The 24,753-nt window shown below is 45.3% G+C and overlaps 1 protein-coding gene across 1 annotated transcript in view; it reads left to right on the forward strand.

The window, feature by feature from the left end:
- Positions 1 to 24,753, forward strand: part of LOC147718170 (C-type lectin domain family 2 member L-like) — a 206,187-nt gene that overhangs the window by 110,953 nt on the left and 70,481 nt on the right. The window contains exons 4-5 of the mRNA XM_086919266.1: positions 7,693 to 7,784; positions 22,528 to 22,703. Of these exons, the coding sequence (XP_086775392.1) occupies positions 7,693 to 7,784; positions 22,528 to 22,703 (268 nt within the window). The remainder of the gene's footprint in view (positions 1 to 7,692; positions 7,785 to 22,527; positions 22,704 to 24,753) is intronic.

The raw sequence follows: 24,753 nt of genomic DNA on the forward strand, positions 1-24,753 counted from the left end.
AGAGGGTATCTTCAAACCACCCAATATATGGCATTGAAGAGGACACAAAGGTAAGGAGTCCATATAGATACCTTGCTCCTATATAAGTCCCCTGGAATCTTGTCCAAGCCTGGAGCTTTACCAGGTGCTATTTTTGCCAGCGCTAACTCGATTTCCTTTGAACTTATACTTAAGGATGTATCATTTACTTGGAAGGATATGGCTGTCCCAGTACTTTCGGGAGAGACTACTCCCACTTGGCAACTAGCAGAAGGGTCTCGCTCAGGACTATTTTCTTCCGCATAGAGGGATTCAAAATGCTCCCTCCATACTTCTTCAGCCAGGTTCGGTTCAACTGCCTCTGTCGGGGCAGATGAGCCTGTGTTTACAATGCCCCAGAACACCCTCATATCTCTCTCCCCGAGAGGTGTTTTCAGCGAATCCCAGGTTTCCCTTTCCCATCTTTGTTTAGCTTCTCTAAGTGCTAATTTATATTTCTTCCTTGAGTTTTTGATTAGCTCGCGGTTATTGGCTTTAATTGAGGATGTGAGTGTTCTTTTGGCCTTATGGCATGAGCTATTGAACCATGGGTGAAATGATGGCTTAAAGGGTCTCATAGTTTTGTTTGGGGGAAAAAAAGTCAGAGCGACTTCTCTTAGCTTCGCGTAGTTCATCTCTACTGCTTCCAGGGTGGTAGCATCTCTAAGGTGCATTTTCATATCAGACATCTCTTCAAGCACAGGAATGAGCGCATGGTAGAGACTGCTCATCCTATCCTGTGATTGAAGGATGTCAGTCCACCGAACTTTCCTCCTGCAGTTGGTGATAGTCAGCCTCAAATCGAGTGGGGTTGTGGGAGACACATTGGTCGGGTTTAGAGATTTTAGTTCTAATGAAAGCGCATGGTGGTCACTATCTGTTTGAGGTATTATTTTAAAATCAATCATCATATTCCAAAAGTTACAGGTAATTAGAATATAATCTAATAAACCTCCCCGTTCTTTGCTATAAAATGTGTAACCGTCTGATGTATCAGAAACTGCCCGTCCGTTACACGCTCCTAGGGAATGTTTTAAAGCCAGACAGTTCAGCTGCATCACCAGGGTGGTCCATTTTTTGACTTTTGGACATCTAGTCTCAGGTATTTCCAATGATCTGTCCTCATCATATGAATCTACTGAATACAAACCCTCAAGTGGTTCAAAATGGCAGTTTAGATCCCCGCCGATTAGCATCACGTCATTTGGTTCAATAGAGCATAAAAATGTAGACACGTCATCTATCGTACTAGATTCTTTCCCTCGGGAAGTAGGTCTAGATTTATTAAGACAACTGGTGGCTTGTTAGGGAACCGCAGTTGCACACACAGAATATCTAAGGAACCTGTATCAACTTGTACGGCCCGGAATCCAAGATGTACCCCTATCCATGTGATAAGGCCCCCGATGGTCTCCCCAGACCCGCAGTTGTTGCAGGAATACTAAAAGATGCGTAACCTGGATTTATTATCCCCCCTCTTGCCCAGGTTTCTTGAAACATACAGACCTCAAATTGATTAATAAAAGATACCCAATCTGGGTCGTTTAGTTTATTACATATACCCGCTATGTGCCATGACAAAACCCGGGTAATCTGGCTACTGCAAGTGGTGTTCTTTGAGGAGGGGAAGTTAGTCAATATTTGTTGTTGTCCACTATCATCGCTCCCCATTGGCCCTATAGATGTTGAACAGTTGGGATTTCCATGTTGGGCATGCTCACTTACAGATTGTGTATTACTACTACCACTCTACAGAGATCTGCCTCGTTGCCCTCAATCTTCAGTTTTAAGAAGAGTTCACATGCACCCTCTTCATTACATGAGGCTGGTTCTTTTAGTCAGTCAACTCCTTCTAAGGGGCTGAATCTATTTTGATAGGGATATTAAAATCAAATTGCTTAAGCCAATGTGGACTTTGGTTATATGGTTCGCAGTTGTTCGGACTGTTAGTGAACCGTCGCCACCCCATCCCTTGCAATTGGTCATACAGTTGCGGCCTATTTGGTGGATAAAAGTAACCCAGAGGAAGCAATTGAATTTGTTGTATCGGTTCTCCTGAGCTCTGGGCTAAGGACTCTTATATACGAGTTTCTAAAATTAAGTATTATACAATCACCTTGTATACTCTTGTTACGTCGTCCTATCCATCCCACCCTTCTTGTTGTGAGGATCTCCGCTTTATCTTCGTAACAGAAGTTGGTGTTATTCACAAGCCAATGTACAGTTTTGTTCTTCAGTTCTTGGTGGGATTCCATGAAACCTTTTCTTAGGCCAGGAACCCCAACTAAGATTGCTACATAAGGGGTTGCTGCAGGGGGTAAATTTACAGCAGGAGGGACATAAGTCCTTTCTTTACATTCCAGCAAAGCAGGGTGCTTGTGATTCTGCGTTGGGATTTTTCTGTGTAGCCTCCTTGTGTTTTTTGACTGAGGAGAGCTAATGTTTGCTGCCAGGGCGGGCTCAGCAAAAGGTCTATTTCCGGCCTGCTCCCTTAATATTTGGATGCTGCAGGAAGTTTCTGCCGATGGATTCTTTTTAGATTTTGAATGGGAAGTTGACACAGGATTAGCCCTTACGTCCTGCTGTCATGGGATGCTATTGGAACTATTGGTATCCCTAGTTAGCTCCCAGGATTTAACCCATTGTTTCAGGTGAAGTGCTAACCCATCTAATTTCTCAGTTAGGAAACCAATCTCTTCTCTTACAATAATTTTCATTTGAGCATGAAGGTTAGACACTAGGGTTGTAACCCACACAGGTTGTTCGATTGTGGGGCCTGTAGGGTCCTCTATACAAATAGGTTCACTAACACCTCTGGGTTGAATAGTCTGGGGTTGTATTTTTCAACTAATTGGCTGTTTGATTATCTGCTTGGGTTTGGCTTTTACATTTCAGACCGACTGTTTTTTGGACCTAGCTTTGGGTGACTCTAGGGGTACCCCTTCTACCGATGCAGGTGAGGCGTGAGAGTGCTCCTAGGCTCCGGACCTGGACTCAGGAATGGGAGTAGTGGCTGATATTGAAATTTCCAGATTAGGGGTAATAGATAAACGCCTCTCGGTCTGCTCTATTTCTGTTGCCACTGCCCCCAACGCTTTCTCCAGCATCCTATCTATTGAGGTGGGTTTAGAGTTGCTTTTAGGCGGGGCTGCTACTTGTTTGTTGCCCACACATGCGCGTTTCCCCTCTATCTCTATACAGTTGGAAAATATGTATAGGCCTTTTTAAGTTAACCTTCCTCCTTTGACCTTCTACTTGAGATAAAACTCCAACAAAAATGTCAAGACTCAGCCAGAGTCGGCTCAAATATTAAACAACAGTACCTTATGTCCAGAGTTTGTGAGGGAGGAGCTAGAGGGGTTGCCCAGCCCAGCCTATTCCGGCCTCTGACTGGTGCGGACGGGCCCGCAGTTAGCCCGCGCACGTCCCGCGTTGCGGGAGTTGCCCTGATGTTTTAAGCGGGCGCTGTAGGGTGACGTATACAGGTTGTACCACCAAAAGAATGCCGGGTAATGTGGTCCCCGGGGGCTGCAGCAAGGAAAACTTAACTCGCAGCAAAATGGAGCAACTGGGAAGCCACTTCCGTGATCGTCAACAGGGCTGGCAGCAGGGCAGTCCGGTAAAATCAAGTCCCCCGCCAAGCAGGTAACAATAGTGGCAAGCATTAAGGCTGGATTCCATTATCAATATAGAGTACTTCCTTTTGGTCTAATGACTGCACCAAGAATATTTACTATATGCATTGCACCGAAAGAAACTTATTTGAGAAATAAAAGTCATCATGTCTTTCCATATCTCGATGAGTGGCTTATAAAAGCACCCTCCTTTCAGGCAGCAGAAAAATCCACCGAAGACTGATTCCGAATCTCAAAACTTTTGGATGCAATTCTCAGTACAACTTTAAGCAGAGCCTTTCCAACAGAGGAAATGCTTCAAAAGATGATAACCCTAGAAGCTTCCTTTTCGAAAAGAAAAAACAATTTAGTTTGAAGATATAACTCTTTTTGGAAATGATGTCCCCTCATCACAAACTGTTACTTTATGTTGTAATATGTTATGTGTAATTGTAAAGTGCACTAACACCTGTGAGGCTATATTGTCACTGAGCCGGTGTGTGTGCATAGATCTACCTATGGTACGTTGGTACACTGAAAGAGTGATCCGTCAAGCAGGGGCCAAGAAAAAAGGGAGGTCCCCAAACACAGTTGCTCCATGTTATGTCAATGGGGGATTTTTCATTTTTTGAACACAATCACAGCCCGAAACACTGAACGGAATTACAATAAATATGGCAGAAAGCTAGATGTTGGTCCAGATAGCGTGATTTTTATGATTTAGTGTAAACCTGTTCAGTAGTTTTAGAGATATTTAAGTTAAAAAAATAGATATCTGGGAGCCCAAAATCCTACTGAAGTTTAATTGGCTTTTAAAGAATGTTACACCACAAAGCATTCATAGTCCGCAAACCTGCTATCTGTACTACCATTCGGTGACTTTGTGCTTTTCTTTATCCTTGTACAGCTCTTCACTACCTGTTGACTAGTTTCACATTAAAGAAATACCGCATGCAGTTATACATCTCAAGGTTTTGCAATAAACATGTCTTATTTAAGTCCTCAGTTAGTCCTGTGGCGTTCTTTAAGAGGTGCATCATCAACTCTTTTCTAAACTGGAGCAGAATTTTGTGCTCCTGGTAGATACAGGTTATTATAGCTCCTAGGTTCATAGATAAAGAAATGCCTAATGCCTTGTTGTTTTTTTCTTTTTATGTACCTCTTAGTCTGCAGTCTAATGGTGTCCTGGCTTCAAATGCGCCAACACCCACCCAGTATGGGGAGCTTGTCCTCAAGATAGCTGGGGGTAATGGTTGTGATGTCTTTGTAAGTGATGCAGGATGGGGATGATTACATCATAATTCTTTAGGCCACGGAGGAGATGTGCTGTAGTGTGTAGGATGCCCTTATGGGGTGCCAGTGTGGAGTCTGGAAGGAGATGGAGCAGGATGTTACCACCAACCAGATATGAGAGTAGAAGAGCTTGATAAGCAGGTCTGGAGTCACTCTCTGGAAGAAACAGTTTCACATTGTATAGAAGAGAGAGCTGGTACCAAGATGTCTGATTTCTTGGCAATGGGTTCCCTGAGGGTGTGGTTGGTGTCCAGGGTGAATCTTAGTGACGTGGCACGCAGGGAATGTTGGCATTCATTGCCATCAGGGTTGATGTCATTGAGTCAGGTTTTTCCTGCTTTTTGTTTGTTGGTCTCAACAAACAGGAATTCTGTCTTGGTTGAGTTCCGTTTCAGGTAGATTCTGAGCATGCATGTCTGGATGATTTTAAAGCAGTGTTGGAGGCATTGGATGTCTGAAGCAAAGGATACTTTCAAGTAGAGTTGTGAATCATCAGCACATTGGTGAATCTTGGTGCTTTCACTTGTGAAAGAACACCAGGTAGCTCCTACAAGAGGATTAGGATGATAGGGTTCTTTATGGAATCCTGGGAGACACCACAGATAAGAGGTAGCTTTTAAGATCTGAAAGTGGCCATGTGAACATGTGTTGGTTGGAAAGGTAGGGGGAGAACTAGTGAAGGACACTGCCGGTGAATCCCATTTGAGTCTCCAGGGTGCATTTGAAAGTCAGATGGTTGACTGCTTTAACCCCTCCATATATTGTACAATTCAGAGATGTACTGAGGCCGGCAATGACCCACTTTGATGCTCCATTTTAACTTTATATTTTACACCTTTTAGAAGACTTCTTCTTAGCTTCATTATTTGTTACATATTAGATTTACACAACGGTGCCTCTTAAGTCATCCTCGACCTCTCCAAATGGACCAACATCATCCCCCACCTTAGGAACTTCCACTGGCTCCCCATCCAGAAAAGATGCCACTTCAATCCTGACACACGCCTACGAGGTCCTTCTTGACCTTGGACCAACATACATGAAGCACCGCCTGAACTTCCAACACTCTGGACACCTGCGCTCCACCTCTCTCACACACACTCCCGGCATCTGCAAAAGCTACAGTGGAGGAGGATCCGTCTTCCTCGCCGCCAAGTCTTGGAACAACCTCCCCATCCACCTCTGAACAGCATCCTCCCTGAAGGAAAGGAGAAAAGGGATCAAGACATGGCTCTTTCTCTGAGCCCTGCCAGAACCCTGGATACCCTCTTAGGTAATTTGCCGGGCTCTATAAATCCAAGTTGATTGATTGATTGATTTCTCAAGGGCTTGTTGTTACAGCTAAAGTACAAACAGTTAAAGTTCACTTAAGTGCACCTTCTGCAGGCCTGCTCCTACTGAGTGTCACATAATGGAACCTGAAATAAAATTGTTTGCTTACACCAAAAGGGTCGTTGCCCATGTGCAGGTTAAAGTTGGATCCCCCCTTATGCCAGGGAAGGGCCGCTATGAAGTGAGCCGTTTAATTTGCTGCACCGATGGGGTCAGTACCCGTGTGCACATGTGAAGTCTGCGACTCTGTATGCCAGGTGGGGCTGCGGTGAAGACTGCTGACATGCTGATCAGGGCATAGCGTGTGTGCGGAGTGACGACGATGACCCTGAGAAAAGGCAGGAGCAGAGTCTGGTTGAGACCATCATTGAGAGAAGGCCTCGTGGTGACCTGTGCATGCCCCAGCAGTGGGGAGTATCACAGGGAACTTACCAGCATCAGAGGAGCATTGATTACTATCCCAGCAACTGCCTCCGCAGGACCACATGCGAGGAACTCGACGACACCAAACCGCTGCCCCGCCAGTCAACCAGTGACTGAACTCCCCCCAACCATTCAGAAACCTTCGATTTGCCACCCTCATCCTTGCACAGACACCACGCATTCACTGAAACCACAGCAGAAGCTTTTCCTTCTCTTACCTCACCGCCAAGTCCTGGAAAGGCCCTTCCTTTCACCTCTGGACATCACCCTTGCTGGCAGACGTCCAGAAAAGACTCAAGACCTGTCTTTTTAACTGAGCCCCACAACCCAGTGCCTGGAAACCATCATGGGTGTTTAGTAGCGCTTTACAAATACAGATATGTATTGACGCATTGATTGTTTTTTCTCTGATTCACCTGCTTGCTGTGAAGATATGTTGTTCCTTAAAGGGGGGATCAATGGACAGATCAGTGTTTATATTTACATAAATCTAAATGCCTTCCATATTGTTGCTTCGGTAGACCAAGAGGATTTGAGAATTTCCCCAGGTGAGTCCAAGTGTAGGTTGAACAGTATGGGGGAAACTACTGAGCCTTGAAGGGCAAAAAAAGAGGTTTTGTGGGGTGTAAAAAGATGATACTTATCTTGACAATCTGGAATGCGCTGACATGGATTGGATTTGAACCAGGATAGCACCAGTGCGCCAATGCCAATGCGTGTAACGGTGTATGTGGGCGACTCGTATTGAATTGTACTTTGTCACTTACCTGCATTGTACAGTGTATGCAAAGCCTGTCAAGATACCATGTACTAAGCTATCTAAGTAACAATGACTATGCTGTAACATGACGCCTGCAATAAACACCTCTAATTGGCCCCTGAAAAAGTCTCCCGCTATAAATACTGTATGCTGCATCGCTTTAAAACCTTGTAGAGCGAGCTATGTGTAGAAACACTGCTGTAACCCCACACAAACCTGCTCTAAAACCGTGTTCCTGCTCCTCTCTTGCAGGCCTTTTGTCTTCCCGTGTCTCGTAGCCGCTTGCATCTTCTCATTTCTTCTAGCCTTGGTGGTCATCATCCTCGCAGCATTGCTACAGCAAAGTAAGTCTTCTAATATTTGTAGAACAGTGAAACAACTGGTAGAGTATGGACTACTGTGCACAGAGCCCCCTGGGAGTGGCTTGGATTCTGAGACTTTGTTTCTACTGAAGGTTCATGACTCTTAGCTTAGAGGTCACACTCACAAATGGGTAGAAGTGTCCAGACCACGTAGATCAGGCCGGTAATCGAAAGTCAGACCCTATTGCTGCATATTGTGCATGGTTGGTTTAGAAAATAATGGCCTACTCTTTGCTATATGTTTTTATAGTCAAGGCATGAACATCGCTATAAGTGCCAAAAACTAACAAATAATTTCATAAAGGATTAAAGCAGAACGCAACCAGTAAACCATGAACATTATTATACATCAGAGGGTGCTTCTATGAGCTGTTTAAACTGTGTTTACTAGGGACTGTGCACTTCGTTTTCTGGCCAGGAGAGGGAGTAAAGTTTTATTCAAACAGTATTGTTAGATTTCAAGTTAGTGAGGCCTTTACCTGCAGAAGTCCAAAGTGTGGATTGAGCCTGTCTGTCTCCTAGGAGATTCTGAAAAGGAAAAGCAGCTCCTCCCTCCCCTCCCCCCCCCAGGCCAGCAGACCCAGGACTGGGGATTGGCTATTCAACTACCAGGCAACTCTGAGCTATCTTCTCACACCGGCCCAGGCCCCTTAAGGCCTTGCTGGGTGCACCCCAAACCATTCTCCTCCATCTTGTGAGTTGCAGCCTACCTATGCCCCAGATTGCAGTGATCAGAGTCTTGGAAGTGGTAAGGAGGCAGAATAGTGATATCTCTTCCCCAAAACAAAAGTTTACAAAACCACGATTTTCCCTTTTTGTGATTACTGTCTTTGCCTGTGGTTGTTACAGTTTAAAATTGTAGTTTTAACCTGCCTGTGATTGCATATTTTATCACCTGCTTTGTGTTTTAAACTAGTGGTTTTTCCTGCCCATGATTGCTTCCATTTAACGTGTTGAATTGTGGGATTTGCAGTCCAAACTCTGTAGTTTTCCCTCTGATTCCTGGTGACTATTCAGTTTTCCTTTCAAATTTCTCCTTTGCTCTGTGCTAAGACCTGTATGTTAAAACAGTGCACCCCAGCCACCATTTTGTGTTCACAAGCCAGTGAAACCAGCCCCCCACCTCTCCCTCCCCCCCACCCCCCAGCAACAGGGATATTCTACATTAGAGGGTGCTTCTGTGAGCTGTTTAAACTGTGTTTACTAGGGACTGTGTACTTCGTTTTTTGGCCAAGAGAGGGAGTAAAGTTGTATTCAAACAGTATTCTTAGATTTCAAGTTAGTGAGGCCTTTACCTGCAGAAGTCCAAAGTGTGGATTGAGCCGGTCTGTCTCCTAAGAGATTCTGAACAGGAGAAGCAGCTTCCAACTCCCTGGCCAGCAAACCTTGTCTGAGGTCTCTGGGGCCTTATATGGTCTGCTAGTGGTTGGTACATGTATACACTGATTGGTGGTTGTATCTGATATTTCTATTGGATTAGGGTTAGCGTCCTCATTGGTTGGGTATTTGAGGGTTCTGATTGGTTTCTGGGTCTGTGATTCAATCAATGTAGGGTTGGGGCTAGGGTTAGGATTTCTATTGGAAGTAGGGACTAGGGCTTCTTATGGTACTGGTTGTGGGAATAGGGTGGGACTATGGCTAGGGTTAGACCTTTAATTGGAAGTAGCGATTAGGGCTTATGGTGTGATTGGTTGCTGGACTAGTTGTGGGGCTCAGAGTAGGGTTAGGCTTTCCATTGGAAGTAGGGACCAGGCCTTCCTGTGCCATTGGTTGCTTGGACTTGGGTTGGGACTACTGGTAGGGCTAGGGCCTCTATTGGACGTAGAGATCAGGGTTTTTGAACTTATTGGGTGCTTGAACTAGGGCTAAGATTGTCTGTAAGGTCCAGCTCTCCTATTGGTTCTAGATTTTTAGGGCTAGTGTTGTGATTGGATAGTGTTAGGGCTAGGGTTCCCATTGGCTGACGGGGTCACCTGATTACTAAGGCTATAAAAGGTCATGTCTCAGCCCGGGCGTTGAGGCTAAGGGCAGAGAGGCCAAGAACAGTTGCCTGTTAAGGGCAGAGAGGACAAGGGCAGTTGCCTGTTTGAGACTGACCAGGGCCAGAAATGCTGCCCAATATACATACCTCCTTTATGCATCTATATACTTTCAATGTACTTATGGATCTATATATTTATCACTTTCTTTTATTTTAGCAATTCCAATGCACTTTCCTATTTCTCAGCCTATACTTCGCTCAATATATCTTCTAGCTAAACCTTCTGACTCATCTCAAACCTCTTTCTACTACTCTTTCCAATGCACCACCCTATCTCTCATCATATACATCTATCAATATATCCTCTACATCCACTCTCTCATTTATCCCAAACCCCATACCACTATTATGATCCCCAAAATAACCCTTTCTAGACTCTCTCCTCCTCTACCCCTCCTTGCATCATCTGACACCTCTTTTACTGTACCGATCCCCTAAAGCAAACCTTTCTAAACTCTTCCTCTTTTCTACCCCTTCCCAACCCTTCTAAATCCAAATAACTGACTAACATATCCACCACTAAAATTACTTTCATGTTTCGCCCTACTAATTCAACACTAATCCTGATGGGTTCCAGAGTAGTGTGCTACTTGAGCTTCAATACCCCATCAGGGGTAGCAAGTGCTATATAATTGCAAACCTTTTTCCCTTCACTATCCCGCCACCTACCCTTCTCTACCCAAATAACTGAATAACATATCCACTACTCAAATTACTTCATATTTTACTATACTAATTTTCAACACTAATCCTTCAAGGGTTCCGGAGTGGCGTGCTACTCGCCAGAAAAGAGCTTCAACATACATCAGGGGAAACAAGTACTATATGAATGCAAACCTTTCTTCCCCTCTTTATCCCTCTGCTATCCTTCTCACTCCAGATAACTGACTAATATCCACCACTAAAATTACTTTCATATTTCACCATATTAATTCACCACTAATCCTTTCTGGGTTTCGGGAGTAGCATGCTTCAACGCCCCATCAGGGGTAACAAGCGCTATGTAAATGCAAATCTTTTTTCCTCTTTTATCCTTCTGCAATCATTCTAAATCCAAATAACTGACTAACTTATCCCACCACTTAAAATGCACTTGCATGTTTCACTATATTAATTCAAAACTAATCCTCTATGGGTCCCGGAGTAGTGTGCTACTAGCCGAAAAAGAGCTTTGACGCCTCGTCAGGGGTAGTAAGCGCTAAATAAATGCAATTACAATACAATACAATAAATATAGATACGATATTCCCACAAACCTGATGAGGAGAGCTACACCACGGGGTGCCCTGTGCCTCAGTAGGACTAATAATGGGCTTGAGGGTGGGGGGGGGGTTCGGATTTTACTACAACGGGAGGCTCTGGAGTGTTTTGCCCCAGTTGGGCAGTACAGGGTGATACGTGCGTCCTGGCACGACACAGGGGGAGGCACTTTTGATGTTATTATTGTATGCAAAATGTCCATGGGTGGGGGGAAGGGTTTTGTTACTAATAGTTTGCATGGTTTGGATTACTTAGACGGTGTGCATTGCAGCAGGATCATATTGGGTGGGCATGGCAGGACAGTGGTGGCCCAGGCGAGCATACTACATGATGGTGGCTGAGTACACATTTCTGACCTGGAATGTGTGTCAATTGGGCACTTGCACCATAAGACACAGTTTGCTCACGTTTCTCAAACGTCATCAGATATCAGTAGCTTGCCTCCAGGAAACACATATGGATGACAACAGCGCGGTTGAAGTGGCTAAGAAGTGGCGAGGACAGATTTAACATTCCTCTTACTCGACCTATGCCAGGGGCATCATGATTTGGGTGGCCCCGGGTTTTTCATTCACTCCCACATACAGCGAATCCGATGTAAATGGCTGATATGTACTCCTGCAGGGCTTGATAGATGGAAGGGAAATTGTCATTATAAATACATACGCAGCAAACACCAATGACCCCACATTCTTCCAGGTCATCCAGGATCTATTGCCCAATGAACTAGACATCTCATACATTTGGAGTGGCAATTTTATCTGTGTCTTGGACCCGTTACTTGATAGACATCCCCCAGGGCAGGAACATTTAAAAAAATTAAATCTGTATTTGTAAAGCGCGAACTACTCACCCTTACGGGTCTCAAGGCTCTGAAGCCGTCGTGGAAATTAAGTGAGCTATTGCCCAGAGTCACATGGTGATGAGCTGAGCTGCCGCCGGATCCAGGGATCGAAACGTGAACCCTGTGCTCTGAAGTCAGCTGCCTGGCCGCTGCACCACACCTCTCCAGGAACAAAACCTAGAATCTCCAAGGTGTTTGGGAAGGTCAGGAAGGACTTGGGAGCCCACAACATATGGAGGAAAACTCATCTCACACTCCCACTCTTCATGTGCCACTCATTAACACACAGCACACAGAGCAGGCTCAACAGAGTTCTGGTGTCGGCTGTGCCGGTCTTTCCAGAGGCAGAAGTAACCCACTTGGTGCGCTATCTGTCTGACCATACACCACTACGTTGCTTGGTGAGGTTGGGGTCACATATAATGTGCCAGAAAAATTGAAGATTCCCTCCTGATCTACGAGATTATGAACCGGGGAGGGCCACCCTGTCCCAGACAGTAACAGACTACTAAGAGACGAAATGGGAGGCCCCACTGGGAGCGCCACGAGTGGGATGCTTTAAAGCCAGTGGCACGTGGTGCGAGCATAGGACTTGTGTGCGGGTTACGGAGACAATTGCTTGGGGAGCTTGACCAAGAGGAAAAAGCACTAACTGCCATCCAGACGGGCAACCCATCGTACTCAGATGTGGACATGAGGGAAAGGGAACAGCGGGAGCGCATAGCCAATATATGGGATAGACTGGACAAGAATACCCTGACGCCTCACATCCAGAGACTACATGCAGAGGGAGACAAGTCAGGGCGCTTATGGGCATGGATTCTCTGAAGGGAGCAGATGCCCCCATTGGTTGCCACCTTGAGGGCAGAGAGAGGGAGCCTTGTCCACACCAGTGCCGGATTCTGGAGGTGTTCTAGCACCACTAACAGCTGGTATACACTGCAGATGCCAGAGTTACAACAGAGAGGTACCTCCCCTTCGTGGAGGGTTTGGCGCTTCAACAGCTCTCGCCCACAGGTGTAAATGCGCTCGACACCAGGAGGCACTCTGATCTATGCCAGGAACCAGGCCCTCCGGGGCTGATGGGTTTCCAATGGCTTTTCTACAGGCCTACTCAAATCAGCTGGTCCAACCCTTACTACAGGTGTATGAGGAGGCTTTTGAAGCTGGGGTTTTGCCCCTGTCGATGTGTCAGGGGGAAATCGTCATGCTCCTTTAGCCAGGGGGAAACGCTCAGGATTCCTCCATGTATCGACTCCTTACAATGATAAATTCAGACATTGAAATACTATGCAAGGTTCTGGCCACTAGACTGTCCCTGTATATGGTGAACCTGATCCACGAAGATCAATGTGGTAATATGGGTATGAACATCAGACTGTTGTCACATATTCTTCATGAAGTGCAGCAAAGGGACGAGGATCTAGCCTTGGAAAAGGCTTTAGATTCTGTGGATTGGGGTATTTACCGGAGGTGCTCAGGGTGACTGGATTTGGACCACAGTTCAGGCGATGGGTACAGATCTTATATACGGTGCCGAGTGCCAGAGTCTGTGTTAGACACAGCAGGTCGAGAGAGTGGCAGTTTGGAAGGGGTTCGTGTCAGGACTGTCTTCTTTCTCCACTTCTCTTTGCGTTAGCAATAGAGCCCCTTGTGATATGGGTACGTAGGGACCTGGGATACTGGGGGATCAAAGTCGACAGAACTCATATTATATCACTGTTATGCGGATGACACGTTATTCTATGTCTCCTCACCACAGGAGGAGCTACCAAGGCTACTTCAGGTTCTAGAGGAGTTTGGAGGGAAGGACGATAGATGCCTTAAAGGGCTCAGTGGGATTCTGGAGCACACTCCTGCTTTCCTTAATTGGCAGGTTGGCTATAGCCAAAATGGTGGTACTGCCTCATTGCCTTTACATATTACAGCATGCTCTGTGCCCAATAGAATATTTGTAGCCTTGGATTCCATTTTGATAGACCTGTACTTGCCATGCTGAATCACACATACAAGGAGGGAGGTCTAGAGGCTCCCAAATTGGAGCTCTACTATTACGCCGCACAACTACAGAATGCCACAAAATGGTTCATTAGGGGATAACTGGGAGAATCGGCTACTCCAGGGTAGAGTATCAATCATTGCCCTGCCGTCACTGTTTTTGGAGGGCGCAGGTACCTCTGAAGCGGTACCATATCTGGTTAGACTACCCACGCGCACCTGGAAATCTTTTGTGGAGCGCATCTTGAGACACGCCCGTCCCATCGGGAGCTATCAGTGTGGGAAATTGCGCCAGTTAGGAGGGTGATGTTCATTATCTCATACCAGCCGTGGTGGGAGGGGGGCTGTGACATGCTTGCTGACCTGTACCCAGGCAAGAGCTTTATCACATTTGAACAGGCCAGCAACGACTTTGGACTGGGACAGGTACATACCTACAATACGCTGCCGTAGCCATTTTATTTAAAGAAATTCTGCCCACATATCCTTCGATTCCACAGCTCACACAGACACTGGACATTCTACTTACATGCTGGACTGGCAAACGGATTGTGTCATTATTGTACAGGGCGATGAGGCCTGATGCCAGTGCCCCTCCTCCTGGGGCATTTGCAGCTTGGAACACAGACCTGGAGGAACCCCTGGAGGACAAGGACTGGAGGGCGGTAGGTGCACTCACGCACGTAATATATTGCAATGCCTGTTTCCGTTTAATTCATTATAATTACATGCATCCCACATACATAATGCCAGTGAGAATACATCGCATGTTCCCCAGTAGGCCCAGCTCCTGTCACAGGGGAGGTGCTAACTTTCTACACTTGGTTTGAGAAGGTCCTCAGCTTATTAGCTTCTGGTCGGAAGTAGTGAAGTGGATAAGAGGCAGAGTAAGCAGACGAGTGTGCTTGACACCCAACCACTGTCTACTAGGGCAGATATGAAAACCCAAAAAGCAGAGTAAGATGGCATATAGGCTTCTGCAATTACTTCTGGTGCTGGCAAGGCACAGAATTGCAATTGTCTGGATAGGGGTGGGGGCTCCCGAGATCTCTGCATGGATTTGGATGTATATGAGTGGACACTGGCCAAGGAGATGCACATGAGGAGCTGTCGTAGAGATGGAAAACTAAATGAAGACCTAGGGCTCTGGAGGTAGCTTTGTGATGACCTACTGGCCGACCGCCTTCGGGCAGGTTCCCTGTGTGTGTCCCCTGGGGGAAGCACCTTGGGTGCCGAAGGGATGAGGATTAAATGCCTTAACACTTGGCCGTAGACAATGGAGCAGGGGGGGGCGTAAATTGCCCATTGTCTTGAACTGTAACCACCGAAACACATCATTACATGATCTTTTCCTGCAGGTTTCCAAATGCTCACCTGTGTTGTGTTAGATGTAAAATCCTAAATAAAGTTTTGGAAAAAAAATACAGATGATTTTACACAATGTTCTATTCAAATATCATGCCTGGTCCTGTGCAGAATCCTAAAACCTAGCCAAAGGGTGGCTAAATGTACTAGCCATTCCACACAGCTATTTGGCATGTAAATCGTTTAACAAACTTCATATGAAATATGATACAGTGGCTTCAAAATTCCAAAAAGTGTATTTCTTTAATGTGAAGAAGCGATTCACTTAAGTGCATAAGATTATATCACTGCTTTGAGGAAAATGTATTTAAAGTGATCGCTTTTAAACAGGAACCTAGAAACATTCCCACTGCCCCTTACACTGATAACATTAGTGAATTAAGAGGCAAGCCACTTTCCTTATGTGGTAAATATTCTTATTAGAGCAACACTGTAGACTATCAACCACAAGAGGTTTTTGTACACCGCACATGCTGAACTCACAGATTTGAAGGAGCTCTCATATGTGATGCTGTGCCTAAATTGAGCCGGTGGTTTCTGGTGCTTGGCACCAGCATGTAATTGTCATCAGTGGCACTTATGACAGTTGCCACATGGGAGGAGCTGTTTGCCTGTGTTGCAAAGTCATCCTGTGCCCTGGGCACCCCCAACTTGTTGCTGACTGATACTGGTGGTAACTGATTTTGACTGACTCTGGGCTCTGTGTAACCAGGCCCAGGGCCAGTGCTATGCTGAAAGAGACACACTAGAATGCCGTTTAAACACCTACATACACTAGGGTACACAATGGTATGGTGGGGTACCCCTGTGATTGGCATGACCTCCCCTATAGGCCCCTAGTATATATTAGGGCAGGGGGATTGAAAGTACCTAGAAGTCCCCAGTTTCCTGGGGCATGGCAGTTTAGAGGCCAGCAGCCTTCTTCTGCACTTGCATGTGTGCACTGCTGAAGCCTGAGGTCAGTTTAAAAGAAGCCCTGGGTACCAGGACTCCTTTTAAAAAGTAAATTGTGCCCAAACTCGACTTTGTGGTTTGGGGCACTTACAAATGGATAACCTACAATTTTTTGGCATATAAGGACCCCCAGGGTCTCCCCTAGGTGTCCCAGGGGTGGGGGGTCAGCTATTTATAAGGTACACCCTTATAAAATGAGTTTTTACATGCCTGGGTAAAGTTACATTTCACATTTCACTCCCCACATTGTGGTAAAGTGCTGCTAGAAATTCGACTTTGATGCCTGGAGCACTGTGGAGGGAGAATCTGCAATATTACTACTGATTCAGAACCCCTAAAGCCTCCCCTAGTTGCATATGGGATGGGGTTCCCGTAGATAAAAGACAAGTACTTATAAAATATGTTTTTGTAAGTCCTGGTGCTGGAAAAATGGCCCAAGTTATTGTTCCCATTGCAAATCCCCTGTTACATATGTTAACATGGTAGGAAGTTATTGCTTAATAACTCTTGATAGGAAAGGGCTTGAAATACCATTCAAAGACTTCCCATAATGGTATTAATAAATCCAACAATATCATACTGTTGAATTTCTCCTAAAGTGTACATACAAGAAGTTATAAGACTTATAATTCTTGCCTCGGTGCCTACTTTAATCATGGGTTCCACTCTGCAACTCTGGGCAATAGCTTGCTTAATCTCCACACAGGCCCTAACAATGCAAGGATGCCTGGCTTCACCTTGGGGGTGCCCAGGAGTGGACACCTCACAGGAACAGGCCAGGAAGGGTTCCACAGCAGTATTCGTACAGCGCTTAGAGACCCCTGGGTGATAGGCACTATACAAGTGCAAATGACATTAACATTTACATTTACATTTACATTTATAAAAGGTTGCTTTGTTCTGGGCTCGAGGGTCCAATAGGGCCGCAAGCTGAGCCAGAGCCAGGCATCTGGCTCGAGTTTGCAGTGACTTGCCCACCCCTGATACACCTTTACTTGGATAAGTGGTGAAATGCCTTTTGAAGAATTATTTTCGATACTCTTAGCTGCAGTGCTATTGGTACAGCCCAACTTTAATTAGAAGATGAAGATAGCAGATTCAGGAAGAAAGAGCAACATGATGTATTTCCTCTTTCCCCTGTAAAGGTGTCTCACTAGAAGAAGCCTGTTAAATTACTCCAGTCCAGAGAAGCAGATGTGCCTTCTTTGATTAACCATCCTGTGTGCATAACACACACAATAATATTCTAACATGGCACAATATCAAAACTTACCATAGCTATACCACCTTCCCTTTCCACTAGCATGAAGCATGCATGCTCACTTTTTGACAGAATGGGTCATTTATTGATTACACTTCATTATCTTCACTAACAATAGATAGTTTGTCTTAATTTTAACCAACACGTCCAAGGCCCCACCCACATCCGGGGCCATACCCTAGATCAGATCTGGACACTTAACATTCCAATGTCCATTCCTACCATCTCGCCCTGTTCCTGGTCGAATCATTCCTTGCTCGCCTTTTCCTTGGACCTGAGCCATACAACATCCCCCCCTCTTCCCAAAAACACCTGGGCTAGGAACTGGCATAAAGTCGATCTTCCTTCTCTTTGTAACTCGCTAGTTGCCACCTGCCCAGACTTTTTGGGCTCGGACCCTCGCTCCCAGGCCGCCACATTAGATCAGTGGCTTACTAATGCATGCGATCCGGTGGCCCCTTTGAAGCGTACCACCATCAATCGCACCCATAATGCCAACAAATAGTTCAGCGCCTCTCTCAAAGCTAAGAAACTGGAGCTAAGGCAGGCCGAACGAGCTTGGAGAAGAGCATATTGCCCCGTCCACAGACAACACTTCATCACCGTGCTCAATGAATATAAAGCCGCCATTCTGACAGCCAAGACCGAGTACTTTTCGGGGCGCATCTTAGCGGCCGAATGTCAATCTCGTGAGAAATTTTCCACCGTCCACGAACTGGCATCCTCGGACAGAACCTCACCCAAGATCCCTCCCTCTCAGGCCTTATGTGACTCGCTCAATGAGTTCTTCATTGATAAGATTGCCCTCATCAAAGCCAATATTCCCCCTCCCCCCTGACCTTCTCTCCCCCTCAGGGCCCGACAATAATCGGTCCCTCACCACTATCCCCCCACTCACGAGAGAATCCATGCTCTTGCTGCTTAGGCGTGTTAAGTCGGGCTCCCCAGCTGACATCGGCCCGGCACGCATCCTCTGTCAGCTCTTCTCTGCATGCCCCTCCCCTGCCATTACTCTCTTGAACAACTGTTTTACCTCTGGCATTGTTCCGGCCCCCTTCAAGACTGCTACAATTTTCCCTATATTAAAAAAACCAGGAGCCGACCCTTCTCTTTCTGCTAATTACCGCCCCATCTCCCTCCTCCCTTATCTGGGAAAAGTAGCAGAGTCCCACGTCACCCAGGTACTCAGCTCCTTTATAGAGAGCAGCAATTACCTCGTACCTTGCCAGGCGGGCTTCCGCCCCCGGCATTCCACTGAGAAGGTGGTCATCTCAGTCATGGACCAACTCAGGGAGGGACTCGACACTAACATCCCCCAGGCCCTGGTCCTCCTCGATCTGTCCGCCGCCTTCGACACAGTAGACCATTCCATCCTTACCTGGATTGGATCCTTCCTGGAAGGGCGCACTCAGGCGGTCCATCTTGCCGAATTCTCGGCCCCACCTAGCAGGGTGAAATGTGGGGTTCCCCAGGGCTCTTCTCTCTCCCCTCTCTTATTTAACCTCTATATTTTTCCTCTTATTTTTGCACTTCAACAAATGGAGGTCACAGTTTACAACTATGCTGATGACCTCCAACTCATTTTTAATTTTTCCGCTCCCTCACTAGGAGCCTCCCGCTTCCAGTCGGTCCTGCTGTTTATCCGGGCTTGGATGAATGCAAACCATCTCAAACTCAACCCGGATAAAACTGAGCTTATTCTGACTGGAGGCGGCGGCAATCCCTGGTCACCTTCCTTCTGGCCCTCTTCCTTTGGTCCCCCTCCCACTCCTTCCCACTCTGTTAAGACCCTTGGAATTATTCTCAATCACCACCTGACACTTCACACCCACATTAGTTCTGTTGTTTCCTCCTGTTTTTTCACTTTACGTATCATCAGGAAAGTATCCCGATTTTTCTCCCCCTCAACTTAAGCTGATTGTTATGGTCATGGTCTTATCCAAGATCGACTACGGGAACATCATTTACAATGGTGCCCCCGACTATGCACTTCAACGCCTTCAGACAGTGCAGAACCAGGCAGCTCGCCTGGTGCATGGCCTACCGAAATACCATCACTCCTCCCCCTCCTCACTACCCTTCATTGGCTACCAAACAAACAAAGAGCCCTTTTCAAACTTGGATGCCTCAACTTTCACTCCCGGACGGACACTGCCCCTGCGTTCATCAATTCCGCCATCGTTAACTACTGTCCTGCTAGAGACTTACGTTCCGCTACCAAGTCCTTGTTAGTCATTCCTCGGTTCAAGAAAAAACGGTCCGGTGGCCAGAAATTTTCAGTTCTCGCACCTACCTTCTGGAACTCCCTTCCCCTCCCTCTTAGATCCTCCCCCTCCTACTTGAAGTTTCGCAAGGCTCTTAAAACCTTTCTATTCCAGCAAGCTTTCAGCCCATAGCCCCTGATGTTTCCCTCAGTTCTGAAATCCTATAGCGCCAAGAAACTGCTCAGTGAATGTGCGCTTTATAAATAACTAAAATTTCAAATTCAAATTGTGTTTGTTGCAAACCTGGTTTAATTTCAGGTGCAAAAAACCAGCGTACTGTTATGACCTCTTATTTATTGACATAAATAATTTTTGTCATCCCCTGTAGCTATATTGATTTGATTCAGTGAATGTAACATATATAGCACATTTAAGAAGGAGTTAACCGGCAGGAAAGCCATCATAAAACATTCCCTTCTTTTAAAATAGACGTAAAAGAAGGACACATACCGGGGAACAGCCTGCTTCGTTGGAGCATTGTGCCAATTAACATTTGTATACATGTGTTTCAACAATTACCCTACTGATGTCTGTACTGCGAGTCCTTCAGTAAACCAGGCTGTTCCCCGGTATGTGTCCGGTCAGAGGCTGCACGAAGCACAGGTGACATGAAGTGCAGTCTCTCTGCCTTCATTTCAGCTGGTGTCACCATATCAATGATGCTACAATACCCTTTGGTGAACGAGATTTGTTGTAGTATGCTTGAACCCCTCTGCCACAGATTTAAAGCTGAACACCGACAAGACAGAAATCATGATTTTCAGCAAAAGAGCTTCACCGTTGGATGCCACCTGCTGGCCAACAGAGGGAGACCAACAGTTGCCCCCAACACCCACGCCAAGACCCTCAGGATCATCATCAACAGCAACCTCAACATGTCCGTCAAAATCAATGCCGTCTCAGCCTCATGCTTCAGTATCCTGAAGATGCTGAGGAAGGTTTTCAAATGGCTCACCATCGGCACCTGTAAAACTTTCCCGCAGGCCCTGGTCACAAGCAAGCTGGACTATGGGATCACCCTCGATGCCAGGACCAACCAAAAACTCACCAGAAGGCTGCAGACCATTCATAACTTGGTGGCCAGAATCACTCTCAACCTCCCATGCCGCACTGATATCAAACCACACCTGAGCAACTCTACTGGCTCCTCGTTCACAAATTAGTACGATTCAAACTCCTCACCCACACTTTCAAGGCACTACAAAACACAGGCCCAGCATACCTCAACAATCGCATCTGCTTTCACAAACCTTTTAAGCTACCTCCACTCGTCTGGAACCCTACTTGCAAAAATCCCACTCATGGGGTAAATCAGATCTGGCAGTCGAGCCTTCTCCTACATCGCTTCGAAAGAGTGACACGACCCGCTGCTACACATAAGATCCTTCTCACTTTTTGAATTCCACAAGAAGTTGAACACCTGGCTTTTTTCATAGTAGTCCTGCTAGGCCTTAGGTGTGTCTAGACTCACACCTGCTCAGAACCTGGATGCTCTCTCGGGCGTTAGTGCACTTACCAAATTGGCAAAGCATGACAGAACATTTTACCTCAACCACAACGTGGTGGCAGCTGTGCTCCTTTCCTCATCTGTGTTCTCACCATTGAGATATTTCAATAGCATTGGCGCCTCACATAGTAACGTTTTTGTTGGGTGTTGCACAGTTTTGACACCCTGTCTCATTCTACAGATGTGCCTCCGGTATTAGAGCCCAAACCATACTGTTTTGTTTCAGTGGTGCATCCAATATTCCTTTGAGTCCTCACTTCCCTTTAAAGCTGTTAGCAAACTTTGAGGTCATTACAATCCCGCTGCTGTCTCGTTGAAATAGTGAAGAAACGTAATACAGTCCTAAGGCAAGCGGTCACACTAGTTGTCAGCATCAAAATAGGCCAGGTCTGGTGGCTTAGTGGACTAATGCATTATCTGTAGGGGCCTGTGTTCCACCTCATGGTCACAGGGTTAAATCCCAGCAGGTCCAATCAGCCGTTTATCCTTCCAAGGTAGATAAAATGGGTACCATTGAGTTGTGCAAACATCCCTTCAAAATTTACGCCATACAAAAACAGTTTCAAATAAACTCCAGGCCATCTAGCACCTCCTATGGCCATTTATAGGTATTGCAACACACTTCCAAGGAAAACAAAATAATGAAGGCAGGGAATTAATACAACACCCCATAGGCAAAAACAAGTAAATACATTCATTTTTTCACAGAAAACAACAACGTTTAAAGGGACCCTACATTTAAAGCATAGGAATAAAATCGTAGCTTACATTACAATAGTCCCTGAAATTAACAGAAAAAAACACAAGGGATAAAGAGACATTATAGTTAGGTGTTGAAATAAGATAGAAAATAATGTTTAAAAATAAAAAAAAAGAAATTAACAAGTTATGGTTTCCTGAGCTAGCTATAACTAGTGACCCTGCCGTTCACTGCCAAACTATGACCTCACATATTAAATCACCCATGATATGTTAAAGAGCATCACTGATGACATCTCTAATGACATCACTGATCACATCATCCAGTCATTGTGACAGCATCCTATATCCTGCCAACCCCGCTGCACACTGCCTCAAGGCGCAGTGGGGAGGGAGTCAGCTGCTAAATCTAGTTTCTTGCCTCATTCAAAGCTCCTGCTGCTGAGTGTATACAAGACAGGAGGTGGAAAGGAAGCAATGTAACTGCATGGCAACAACTGTAATTAATGTACTTGTACTTTTTTGCCTCTAGAAAAATGCTCATCCAATGGTGCAGCAATGCGCTTAGAGCCTTGTCCCCTGGACTGGCTGTATAATGGAAGGACTTGTTACTACTTTTCAAAGGAAAGGGAAGACTGGAACCAGAGCCAGCTCTTCTGCTCCATCCACAACTCCAGCCTGGCTCTGATCAACAGCCAGAGTGAACTGGTAAGGCTGTAAAGCAAACAATGATGGGTGTAGTGTGAGACCTCCTTGGTGCAATACCCCTGTGCCACACTGTGCCTTAATCCATCATTTGCTTCGGACTGAGAAGGCTGACCTGCCCAGGAGACTTGTGCCTCAAGCCCCTCAGAAGTGCTCCATAGAGATGTTCTAATGTTGTTCACAATCAGCATACTTAACTATTTGTGTTGAAGACGCTCCCAAATGTGTACTTCTGTTTGTCATCGGTGATAAGTGAGCCCCTTTAGCCATGACTGGCTGTTGTTGACAACTCATTATAGATTGGGGTTCAGGCCTTACGTCCTATCATCCTGCTGTGGTGACTGCCTACTGGCTACTGGCCTCACCTGTAAATCAGCACAGTCTGTTCTTTATAGAGCCCCTCTCTCCCATCCTGATTGTGTAAGGTGTGCACTTAGCCTGTTTATACAGGTGAGATTTTGTGGTACCACTGCCTGGGATCCTCAAGATGGTGTGTGTTTGTTTACATGTATGTGTACATCTTGACACATTCTTGAGTTTGCCAGAGTGTCATCCAAAACAAACAAGATGGTTACTAGTAACAATGTAAAAAGAGTGTCTCGAATCGTATGTAACACTTTCACCCTGACGAAGACTACAACCCTAATTATTTTGTACCACCTGTAAGGTGGATGAAACGCATCATTTCATCATGCAATATAGAGAAGTGATAATGCATTGACTGCTGTCCCATACATAAAATTCCAGAAACAGAGAACATTTCGAGCTATGGGCCATTCTAACTTATTTTACATCCCTCTCTAGGGATTGCCACAAATATCAGAGTTATTTGCAATAAGAATAGAAAGTTGGGCTTAAAATTTCTGTTGGACACTTATAACCGTGATGTTTGTGTTGGACCCTTGTAACCGTGATGTTTGTGTTGGACACTTATAATCGTTCTATTACTGTATCATTATGTTGCTGAAATTCTTCTTTAATGTCATCATTAAGAGTAACGTCATGTTGGTCTTTTAGTTATTTAAGTTTGTCTATATGTTCATGTGCTGAGGATGAAATTGTTCATGAATAAGACACATAAAACATATATGTGTTTACACATTGATTGATGGTTGTGTGTGTACATTTGAATTATTAATTGGATTGATGGCCAATGGGGGTCCCTCATTTTTATATGTTGTTAATGATCCCCCATGGCCCTTAACAAGATCGTACCCCTTGTGTAGAAAAAGTCCCTGAAATCACAGCACGCTTGGATGGGTCTCGCTGGACTTCTACAACAATCTCTGAAAGTTGGCACTTAGAAATATTTTGGACTTCCAGATTTCCAGAGGATTGGAAACAACCACCCAAGTCAATCCGCCCAAGGTGCACCATTGCTGGGCAAGAAAATAAAGTTGATTCCATGCAGGGCTTTTTGCCACTTGCCAACAACAAGTCTAATTTTCCTATATATAATTTTCACAAATTTACATATCCTAAACACCGATGTATTATCTAAAAAAAAGTTTATTACATTTTCTGATATAATATACAACATAAATATAAATAACACATAAGAAGCAGAGATTATCATAAAGGTCATAAACATGTAAATCAACAATTATGGAGCTGCATAATCACATTACGTAGACCAATAAGTAGTGTATAATTACAAACTTCAAAACCGATCACAAACATATAATAAATCAGGTACATACAGCAAGCCTATCTAACTTTGGTGTGACATTCCTAGATACAGCCTGAAGCCTTGCCACGCAGTAAGATTTTGATCTCCAAAAAAGAGATTGAACAAAGAAATCTTGAACTGGCAACGGCACGAAAGGTATCGGATTGATGAGAAAACTTCACAATTTGAATATTTTTCATTGGTAGGTTTTCTCCCTAAGACCAATGGTTTCAGCAAGACCTTATCCAACTCCTTACCAGCTTCAAGAGGACTTCCTTAGACACAGTTTACAACCTGCACCACAGAGGATTTTGACTTCTGTTTCTAAGGCTAAGACCTAGGGTAAAACCTTTTACTACAACAAACCTGCTTGGTGTATCCAAT

The sequence above is a fragment of the Lissotriton vulgaris genome, chromosome 4_2, assembly GCF_964263255.1.
Source record: "Lissotriton vulgaris chromosome 4_2, aLisVul1.2, whole genome shotgun sequence".
Classification (NCBI taxonomy): domain Eukaryota; kingdom Metazoa; phylum Chordata; class Amphibia; order Caudata; family Salamandridae; genus Lissotriton; species Lissotriton vulgaris.